We start from the raw sequence: 11,767 nt of genomic DNA on the forward strand, positions 1-11,767 counted from the left end.
AGGCTTGTGTAGCTATAATATAAGTGGAAAAATTAGAATTATCTCATAGCAAACACCATGACCAGGGCTCACAGGACCTGGTCTTAGATTCAAGGTGGATCTAGGGACTTCAGTGCACTTATATGGAATACACATCTTCACTAGTGCTCCACTTTTTTTTTTAAACTGGCTTCATTCACTTTATTTTTCTCATAGAAAACGATGTGGTGGCTACAGCTGGAGCCTGGGTCCTCTGCCCGAAAACTCTGGTGTGAGTCTTTACAAGATGGTCAGTGAATTCCTGATACAAAGACTTGGTGAACACCATCTTTCCAGAAATCAGGAGTGAGATAACTGTAGGTCTTGGAAATGGCATCAAAAGTGGCCTTGGTGAAGTTGCCCAGGGCGGCGGTGCAGCCCCGGCAGAGGCATAGTAGTCATCAATTCTAACCATCATCTTCTTGGGCACAGGGGCTGAGACGATGCCAGTGGCCCTGGGGGCAGGGATGAGGCACACCAGCGCTGAGCCACAGCGGCCAGTCACCTTGCAAGGGACGGTATGGGGCTTGCCGATCTTGTTCCCCCAGTAGCCTCGCCGCACGGGGATGATGGAGAGCTTGGCCAGAATGATGGCCCCACTGATAGCAATGGCTACCTCCTTAGAGCACTCTACACCCAAACCAGCATGTCCGTTGTAATCCCCAATGGCAACAAATGCCTTGAACCAGATCCGCTGGCCAGCACAGGTCTGCTTTTGCACAGGCATAATCTTCAAAACCTCGTCCTTGAGGGATGCCCCCAAGAAAAAGTCAATGATCTCGGATTCCTTGATGGGCAGAGAGAAGAGACAGATCTCCTCCAGGGACCTGATCTTCATGTCCTTGACCAGACAGCTCAGCTTGGTGACAGGGAGCCACTCCTTATCCTCAGCCTTGCCTCTGCAAGCTCCTTGGCCTCGGCCCCGACCACGACCCTGGGCCCGAGGCCGCTGCTGAAGCCTCTGCAGAAGCCACTGCAGCCTCCTATTCCAGGGCGCCTGGGGCCTCCAGGCCCTCCGCAGCACCAGCATCATCCACCATTTGGTGTTTTTACGAAGAAGGTAGTGCTCTACTCTTTATGTGACTAATGCTTCTTTTTCTGCTTCTCAAGGATATCAGCTTGCAATATACAACTGACCCTTGAATGACACAGGTTTGAACTGCGTGGGTCGGCTTACACACAGATTTTTTTCAATACTGAGTACTACAGTACTGCACAATCTGCAGTTGGTTGAAAGCACAGATGCAGAGGGACTGCGGATATGGAGCGCTGACTGTAAGTTAAAGTGGATTTTCCACTAGGCAGAAGGTGGGCACCCCAACCTCTGCGTTACTCAAGGGTCAACTATATAGCCCTTCCAGCACCAGCACTACAAGAACTTTATTTTTTTTCATATAGGCCAATTCAAGTGTTTTTTTTTATTTCAAATTCCTTAAACAAAATATGATTGACCCAATATATTGTTTCAAGCCAATTCCAACAAGATTTAACTGCTATATTTTAGTCATTAATTCAGAAGAGCACCCAACATAGGCCATGAAAGGCACCGGATACAAAAGACCACATATTGTATAATTCCATTTATATGAAATGTCCAAAAAACACGCAAATCTGTAGAGACAGAAGGCAAATTAGTGGTTGCCAAGGGACAAGAAGGAGAGTGACTGCTTAATGCATATAGGGTTTCCTTTTGGTGTGATGAAAATATTCTGGGAGTAGATAGTGATGATGGCTTCACAACACTGTCAATGTACTGAATTGCACAGTTTAAGTGGTTAAAATGGTGAATTTTATGAGGTATGAATTTTAACTCAATTTTTTTTAAAAAAGGAATAGAGAACTATTGAGGGAGTAACTGGAATGGATCCTACAGAATGGAAGCATACTATTACAAGATTCTTACAGTGTATGTGAAATGACATAACATGATTTTAGAATATAAAAAATTAAAAATGAGTACTATAAACCGTAGAGCAAACACTCCCCCCCAAAAGACACACACATCCCACACAGCTATCACTAATAAGTCAACTGTAGAACAAAACAGAAATCTTCAAAACACCCAATTAATCCAAAAGAAGGCAGGAAAAGAAGGAAAAAAGACAAAAAAGGAATAGAAGAATAGAGGGGACAAACAGAAAACAAAGAGCAAGCAAGACATACACATAAAACCAAGCACATCATAATTATGTTAAAATGCAAAAAGTCTAACCAAGCCACTTAAAAGGCAAATTGTCATAATAAATAAAAAAGAAAGACTCAAACATATGCTATCTACAAGAAACCTACTTTAAAAATTAAAACAGATAAAGAAGTAGTGAAGGACAAAAAAACATGCCATGTAAACACTTAAAGAAAGCTGGAGAGGTTTTACTATCAGACTAAATAGATTTCAGAACAAATATTACCAGGAATAAGCAAGGACATTTCAAAATAATAAAGGGATCAATCCACCAACTCTAAATGCATGTGCCCTACTAATAAAGTTTCAAAATACGTGAAACAAAATTGACAGAATTGCAAGGAAACACAGCAAAACCCACAATTACACTTGGAATGGTTAAAGATTTTAACACCCCTTTCAGTAACTGACCGAACAAGTATATAGAAAATCAGTAGGAGTATACAGAGTTTAACACATCAACAAACTTGACATTTATAGAATATACCAGTCTACACACTGCAGAAAACTCATTTTTTTAAATGTATATGGAACATTAACCAAGATAAAGCTTACCGTGAACCATGAAACAAGTCTCAATAAATTTAAAAGGACTGAATTCACACAATTCATATTCTCTGAATGAAATTGAATTATATTAGAACTTAATAACAGAATATCCAGAAAATTCTCATTTAGAAATTAAAACATTTCTAAATAACCCATTCTTCAAATAAGAAATCACAATGGGGACTTCCCTGGTGGCACAGTGGTTAAGAATCCACCTGCCAATGCAGGGGACCCGGGTTAGAACCCTGGTCCGGGAAGCCTCCACATGCCACGGGGCAACTAAGCCTGTGTGCCACAACTACTGAGCCTGCTCTCTAAAGCCCACGAGCCACAACTACTGAGCTCACATGCCACAACTACTGAAGCCCGTGCACCGCAACAAGAGAAGCAACTGCAATGAGAAGCCCGCGCACTGCAACGAAAAATAGCCCCCCTTCGCCACAATAAGAGAAAGCTTGCACGCAGCAACGAAGACCCAATGCAGCCATTAGTAAATAAATAAATAAATAACCAAAAATAGTTTTAAAAAAAATCAGTGGAAATGAAAATTAATGCAGGGATTAGAAAGGGAAACTAATAAAATTAAATGTTTTTCTTAGAAAAGGCCAAAATTATCTAAGATTCTGTAGTCAGAAGCCAGAAAATGATGAAACTCTAAGTAGAATAAAAATAAAGCCAAATATCAGGGAAATAGAAAATGGACATTTAGAAAATCAATAATACCAAAACCAGTTATTTGAAAAGATTAATAAAACTGACAATCCTGGGCTTCCCTGGTGGCGCAGTGGTTGGGAGTCCGTCTGCCGATGCAGGGGACACGGGTTCGTGCCCCGGTCCGGGAAAATCCCACATGCCGTGGAGCGGCTGGTTCCGTGAGCCATGGCCGCTGAGCCTGCGCGTCTGGAGCCTGTGCTCCGCAACGGGAGAAGCCACAACAGTGAGAGGCCCGCGTTCCGCCAAAAAAAAAAAAAAAAAACCTGACAATCCTCTGGCTAAACTGTTCAAGGAAAAAAACAGGGAAAACACAAATTACCAATATCAGGAATGAAAGAAGGGACAACCCTCCAAATCCTACAAACATTTAAAACATAAAGAAGTATTAAAGCCTAAGTCAGAAAGAGAAAATCAAATATTGTATATTAACGCATATATGTGCAATCTAGAAAAAAGGTACAGATGAACCAGTTTGGAAGGCAGAAGCAGAGGTGTAGAGAACAAATGTATGGACAAGGGGGGAAAGCGGGGGGTGGGGGGGTGTGATGAATTGGGAGATTGGGATTGACATATATACACTAATATGTATAAACTAGATAACTGATAAGAACCTGCTGTATAAAATAAATAAATAAAATAAAATTCCAATAAACAAAAAAAGTATTATGAACTTATGCCAACAAATTCAATAGCTTGGGTGAAACGGAGAAATCCCTTAGCAAATTACCAAAGCTCACTTAAGAAATAAAGAACCGGGGCTTCCCTGGTGGCGCAGTGGTTGAGAGTCCGCCTGCCGATGCAGGGGACACGGGTTCGTGCCCCGGTGTGGGAGGATCCCACATGCCGCGGAGCGGCTGGGCCCGTGAGCCATGGCCACTGAGCCTGCGCGTCCGGAGCCTGTTGCTCCGCAACGGGAGAGGCCACAACAGTGAGAGGCCCGCGTACCGCAAAAAAAAAAAAAAAAAAAAAAAAAAAAAAGAAATAAAGAACCTGAATAGCCCTTTATCAATTAAAGAAACTGAAATAGTAAATAAAAACCTTGCCACAAAAACTATGGCTTCACTGATGAATTCTACCAGACAAGAATGAAACATACCAATCCACAAACTCTTTCAGAAGACAGGTGAGCTGAACTGTATCCTCTCCCAAATCCATACATTGAAATCCTAGCCCTCAGTACCTCAGAAGACTGTATTTGGAGACTGGGCTTTAAAGAGCTAATTACGGTAAAATGAGGTCATATATGTGGGACCTAATCCCAATATGACTGGTGTCCTTATAAGAGATTAGGATACAGACAACACACAGCCCCAGGGACAACCATGTGAAGAAGGTGGCCATCATCAGCAAGTCAAGGAGAAAAGCCTCAGAAGAACCCAAACCTGACAACACCTTGATCTTGGACACCTAGCCTCTAAAACTGTTGAGAAAATAACTTTCTATTTTTTAAGCTACCCAGTCTGTAATTATGTTATAGCAGCCCTAGCAAACTAATACACCCTGATATCAAAACCAAAATATATAAAGTAAATATATGTATATTATAAGAAAACCATAGACGAATATCACCCATAAATAAAAATACAAAATATCTCTTTAAAAAAAATCAGTAAATAGGGCATAAAATTGGAAAAGAAAGAAGTAAAACTATATTGATTTTCAGATGACATGATTGTCTTCTCAGAAAATCACATCGGTTCTACCAAAAAACTATTAGAAGTAATAAGTGAACTTAACAATTCACAGGACACAAGGTCAATACACAAAAATAAATTTTATTTTTATATTAGCAACAATTAGAAATTGAATAGCAAATTAGCAATTTTTAATTAGAAATTAAAATAACACAACAGCATCAAAAACATGAACTACTTAGGAGTAAGTTTAACAAAACATGTTTAAGATCCAGAAACTGATAACTATAAAACTCTGCTAAGAGGAATTAAAGACCTAAATAACTGGAGAAACATACTATGTTTATGGCTCAAAAATTCAATATTGTTAAGATGTCAAATCTTCCCAAATTGGGTCATAGATTCAAAGTAACTCAAATTAAAATCCTAGCATGCTTTTTTTTAAGAAATTGGTAAGCTAAAATCTATGTGGAAATGCAAACACCCTAGATAACTAAATCAACTTTGAAATAGAGGAACAAAACTACACTATCTGATTTCAAGATTTACAACAATGATACAGAAATCCAGACAATGTGGTACTAGCATAAGGATAAACACATAGATCAATGGAACGGAATAAAGACTCCAGAAATAAACTTACACATATTAATTAATTTTTGAGAAAGGTTCCAAGAAAACTGAATGAACAAACATGGTCTTTTCAACAAATGGGTGCTACAATAACTGGACATCTACAGTGGAGGGAAAAAATCTCCAACCCTTACCACACACAGTATATAAAAATTAACATGAAATGATTATATACCTAACCACAAAAAAGCTATAAAGCTTCTAGAATATACAAGAAGACTCAGACAACAATTTCTTCAATAGAACACAAAAGCCATAGACTGTAAAAGAAAAAAGTCCATAAATTGGACTTAAAATTTTAAACTTTTGCACTTCAGAAGACTGCTCAGAAAACTAAAAAGAAAACAACAGACTGGGAGAAAACATCACAATATTTAGGACTTACATGCAAATTATGACAATAAGATACTACTACACACGCCTACTAGAATGACTGAAATTTGAAAGACTGAAAACAGCAAGTGTTGGCAAGAATGTGGAACTGAAACTCATATATTGCTGGTAGAAATGCAAAATGATAGTCACTTTAGAAAACAGTTTTGCAGTTTCTTATAATGCTAAATATACACTTGGCAATACAACCCAGCAATACACTCCTATGTATTTACCCAAGAGATGTGAAGACAGGTCCACACAGAAAACTGAATGTGAATGTTTACAACAGCTTTCTTTACAATCACTGAAAACTTTAGAAACAAAGAAACTCAAATATCTTTTAACTGATGAGTATATAAAGAAATCACGTTATATCCATGTAATGGAATACTACTCAGCAATTAAAAGAAAATTAGTGAGACATTCAACATTATTGAATCTCAAAAACATTACTCCAAATAAGTCAGGCACAAAAGTCTACATACTGAATGACTCCATTAATATAATATCCTAGAAAAGGCAAAACTATATTGATAGAAAACAGATGACCAGTTGCCAGGTGTCAGAGATGAGGTTCGAAGACAGAGTGCTAAGGTGTAGCACACTGAACTTTCTAGTGTGATGGAAATGTTCTGTATCTTGATTACGGTGGTAACATAGACGTATTCACTTGTCAAATTCATTGAACTATACACTTAAAACTGGTGACTGCTATGGTATGCAAATTATATCTTAATAAAGCTGATTTTAAACAAAATCTCCAGCCTCTGAAGGGCAAAGCAATATAGTGGTTAAGAACTTGAGCTTTGAGCCAAAACGTCTGGATATAAATACTGATACCACCATTATTAACTATACGAACTGAGCTTTGAGCCAAAAGCCCATCCTTAAACTAAACTGAGGCCTTATACCCAGTAAGTACTTATACATTGTACATAAATATGTAACCAAAAGTTTCATCAAACTATCTTTATAATGACAGGTTCTATGATACCTGCTATTTTATTTCACTTTTTAATAGTTTGGAAAACAGTTATAGTAGCAAGAATGGTCAACAGATTTCATCTTTAGGGCTAAATGTAATTAATAGGTAGTGGCTGCCTGCAGTGCTATGTTGAGGACCGTGAGACAACATCTGAATTCAGAAAAGTATTTAGCATCTGCCATGGTACTAAGAGAAGCAATAATGCCAGGATGTGATACTATAATTATGTGATTAAAAGTCTTTCTTCACGTTAAATCGTGAGCTCCTTCAGGATAGTCCATTTTTAATAGTTGACATGAGAATTTATTAAATGGTAGATGGATTTCATGTAGATTCTACCTACATTTTATCAGGCAGAGGTAACCTTCCCACAAGGGGCTTACTATCTACCTAAAAATACTTATTTCTGCTACAACTCAGAGAGTATCTGGGACTTGAAGAGGTAGAAAAGGTTATTTCAGGGGGTTGGAAAAGCTAATGCAGAGGCAGTAGTAATGTGATAACATAAAAGAAAGAAATTGTCTTTCAAACACAGGCTATTTAAACATAATTTAAACGAATTTAAATGAATCGTAATTTAAATGAATCTTGTAAGAAAAATTTGAAAAATCAAAGTAACAAAGACTTCCTTTGAATGTCCAAGATTTATCCAACTTCAAGCTATATACTACTCTCTACTGTACTACAGAGTCTCCATCTATAAAACACTGTTAGAATTATCTGCAACTTGACGATACTTTCAATCCTTTGTTTGAAAGAAATATTAAAGTAAAAACTATAAATCCCTAAAATGTTCATCAATTCTGCAATTAAATATAAACTTACTTTCAAATATGAGTCAGGAGAGGCCAATATGTATTATAGATAATTAGGCATTTGACCTTAAATCAACCATTCTCAAGGAGGGGAAGAGGACATATCATTATTAACAAGGGAGCTTCTGCAAACTACACTGCCCACTCCAGCCTCCAATTCAGTTTTGTCCTGTTGGGACATGGGCAAGCAGACAGGCAAGGGGAGAGAGTAGTTAAGGATAAAGACATTTATCTCCTGTGATTATGAAACAGCTGTTTCCCTTCAGTCTACCACATTTAAGAACCACGAAGCTAAATACATGTACTTCAACTTATAGATATGAAATTTTTAAATTCCATACAAAGAAAGCACTAAATTGAGAATTCAGAGATACGAGTTTTAATTTTGTCCTTGAGCTACCCAATCTAAAACCAAGTTACTTAACTTCTCTGTACCTCAATGAGAATACAATTATATTAGTATTATATAAAGTTGGAAGTTCTATATAACTTCACAGAATTGCTCTAGGATAAAATGAAACATGAAGTATAAACATATCTTTAAAATATGATGAATAAGGAATTGTTATCATTATTCAAACTTAAGCCTCATTTAGCTGTAAAAGCTTAGAATAATTTGGATTGGTTCACAGTTTGACCTTGAAGCAGACAAGACCAACCACCCAGAGCCAATTAGAAATGAAAAGGATTCCTTGGGCCTTGCCTAATCCTCACCTTCCTGCCCCAAATGCTTGGCCAAATCAAATCTAGCTGGAGAATCAGGAAAACTGATTTCCATTAATGAATTCTTCTGAATATTCAACCTCACCAGAAAAAGAAACAGAGGACTATGAAATTCTTAGAAAGTGAAATATTAGGAATTTTTAACTCATGACTCTCACTGGACACTTCCTCTTGGAATATAAAAGAAAGCAGAAAGGGCTTCCCTGGTGGCGCAGTGGTTGAGAGTCCGCCTGCCAATGCAGGAGACGCAGGTTCATGCCCCGGTCCGGGAAGATCCCACATGCCGCGGAGCGGCTGGGCCCGTGAGCCATGGCCGCTGAGCCTGCGCGTCCGGAGCCTGTGCTCCGCAACGGGAGAGGCCACGACAGTGAGAGGCCCGCGTACCGCAAAAAAAAAAAAAAGGAAGCAGAAAAATCTAAACAACAGGTTAAGACTCAAGAGACTGGATTTTAATTTTTAAAAATTAGTTGACAGACTAATAAAAATTTTAATAATCTTACCCCTAAACAATAAAAATTAGTGCCAGCTGCTTATACTCTCCCATCCCTCTCCAACTTCCTATAAAATGGCTTATAGTAAGTATAATGAGATGCATACAGTGCCTGGCAGACAGTGAGTGCCAAAGAAATATCTGTTGAATGAATGATTAATCTCCTTCTTTCTCACACCTTTCACACTATCTTAGTGTACCTATATGGATGCTGGCATGTTTGTTTTCTTTTAACCTACTAAAAAGTGAAATGCAAATGGTGGCTAAAAAGACAAACTGTGCAAACCCTCACTTTGTTTCATTAGCTTCTACTTTATCTTATGGGATTCTCTACTGGCTATGAACACAAACACATCTTATACCCAACGATAAGCTGCTCAAATTATTTACAAATTACAATTATGGCCCAGTTTCAGTGAAAAATGAATCAATTCTGAATCCAGAATAATTTATGACGAAAGCAAAAGTATGAATAAAGGTATTTTTACTGCAAGAACTAGAAACTATAAGCCTAATCAATAACTTTCCTATAGTCCCAACTTCTAGTCTTATCATATTTAATGACAACAACTCGGACCATCTTCAACCCTGAAGTGAATCAACTTCCCGTATAGTGACAGTGCAAGCCAACTTCCTACATCACTAGTATTCTATTCTATCAACAATTTCCTCCAGAGGAAAAGCACAAAATCCTACCAGTTCTCACTCAGCTAAAAGCAAATCCTTTCTTGCAATCTTACCATTTGAATTGGATTTTGAACACAAAACCCAACGAAAATGGAAACACTCTCAAGCAAGACTATCAACTCCATTTTTCACTTAATATGTATAATCCCTCTATGCCAAATGTCATAACAGGACTACTGCGTAGCATTCAAGATGCTAACTACGATGACAACACATCTAATTCCTAGCTTTTCTCAAATCCGACGTTCCAGTATACGCTGATGTGTTAATACAAGTGTAGTGCAGTCACATCTGACACATGGATGATACTTAATAAACGTGGTCCCCTCTTTCAAGACATTCAGTTGAGAGGTGGAAGTTGTTGTGAACAGACTCTCTTGACTACAGGAGCCTCAACAACAAATTTAAAAGTGACCCAGCCTTTGAAGCAGGAGGAGATAATTTACACGTACACACACGATGGATATTTACATCAAATACCACTTCTTAAAACAGCCATACCCATGTTTAGAGCATCATCTACCATGCTTCAATAAGCAAATTCTGACCCACAACTCCCTCCCTCAGCATCCCGGGAAGCTTAATCCTCTCCCTTTACAAGTTTAATTCACCTCAACGAGAAATCCGGACTGACAGGGTACCTAATTCACCAGCGAGGCAGAAAATTCAAGGCCAAACCTCCGTGCCCAGCTTTCCCCTTTCATGCACAGCCATTAATTTGGCCTTTCATCTCCCCCCCTATTTATTATTCCCTAACCTCCCTTCACTTCTCCCCACCAGCACTGACCTCTTTAGTACTCCCACCCTGCGTCAGGACTCCAACATTCCCCCACCTCAGCCCACCAACCGCTGCAAACGCTCGAATGCCTCTGCAGACACCGCCACAGCGCCCAACAGACCGCCCTCACCCCGGACCCCAGCAGCCCCAAGAGCAGAAACTCCTAACGCAGAGAGGGCGAGGAGGCTGTTCGTCCAACCCACCAGACGAAGTCGTTGCTTTTGTCCTCGTAGGAGTTGATGAGCCCGTTGCACAGGGGGGCAAGCAGAGGTCGCTTCCTGCTGCCGCTCCCTAGGCTGGAGCTGCTCCCTCCTACGCCGGCGCTGGGCCTGGCTGCGCAGCTGAGCCGGGACAGGCCCGCGGACACCGCCCCGCCGCCGCTCCCGCCGCCGCTGCCGGACACTGCGGCCGCCACCAGCACAGGCCGCACCGGGCCCCCGAGGCCGCCGGAGCCCGCGGCCTGGGCCGCCCCGCCGGACCCCAGCGCCGCGGCCGAAGCCGCTACGGAAGGGGGCGACGGTGAAGAGGATAAGGACGAGGAGGCGGAAGTCACCGAGGAGGCCGCAGAGGAGCCAGGGCTGGTCCCGGCTGAGCCCGACCCGGCCTGGCGACTCCCAGACATCGTGACTCCCTCCCCTCCGGCCGGGCGCTCGGAGGAGAGGGACCGCGACTGCGACCCGCCGCCGCCTTCCTCCCCTCTGCCTCAGTACATCCTGAGTAGGCGCGCCGCGCCGGGAGGTGGGGCTGAGGAACAATAAAGTTGATTTTTGTACGGCAACCACACAACAGCGTCCGACGGGAGGGGGCGGAGGGAACTATTAAAACAAGAGCAGCAACCACTACCGCTCTCTAGGCCGCCGCCGCCGCCGCGATCGCCGCCGCAACCAACCCGGGCGCTCCGTGGGCCGGCCGTGCGCGCACGCGAGCGGCGGAAGGGGCGGGAGCGGCGGGGGATACAACTTTAGACACGGCGCGGGCGGCGCTCAGACAATCTCAACGTGCCCTAGGCGGCGGCGGCGGCGGCCCAGTAGCGACTGCCGCCCTCGTCAAGAGCTGGTTTCCTTCGTGACTTGCCCGAGGGTAGGGCCAGCCGTCTCAGTGGGTGACAGGGCTGCGGAGAGAGGAACGGATGGTAGGGGTGGCGCAAGGGGTTGGGGAAAGGGGAGGGGGGAAAGCGCTCCAAA

The 11,767-nt window shown here is 41.5% G+C and overlaps 1 protein-coding gene and 1 pseudogene across 7 annotated transcripts in view; both read right to left on the bottom strand.

The window, feature by feature from the left end:
* Nucleotides 1–11,542, bottom strand: part of COP1 (COP1 E3 ubiquitin ligase) — a 285,059-nt gene extending 273,517 nt beyond the window's left edge. For 2 of the 7 annotated variants that reach the window (XM_032624425.1, XM_032624440.1), the window contains exon 1: nucleotides 10,787–11,497. In XM_032624425.1, coding sequence (XP_032480316.1) covers nucleotides 10,787–11,205 — 419 coding nt within the window. In that variant the 5' untranslated portion in view covers nucleotides 11,206–11,497. Of the gene's footprint in view, nucleotides 1–10,786 lie in introns of all 7 variants that reach the window. The other 5 variants (XR_004348688.1, XM_032624416.1, XM_032624434.1 and 2 more) reach the window with 5 other exon arrangements.
* Nucleotides 176–1,073, bottom strand: LOC116760021 (annotated as a pseudogene).
* Nucleotides 11,543–11,767: the final 225 nt, after the last annotated feature.

The sequence above is a fragment of the Phocoena sinus genome, chromosome 1 (genome assembly GCF_008692025.1).
Source record: "Phocoena sinus isolate mPhoSin1 chromosome 1, mPhoSin1.pri, whole genome shotgun sequence".
Taxonomy (NCBI): domain Eukaryota; kingdom Metazoa; phylum Chordata; class Mammalia; order Artiodactyla; family Phocoenidae; genus Phocoena; species Phocoena sinus.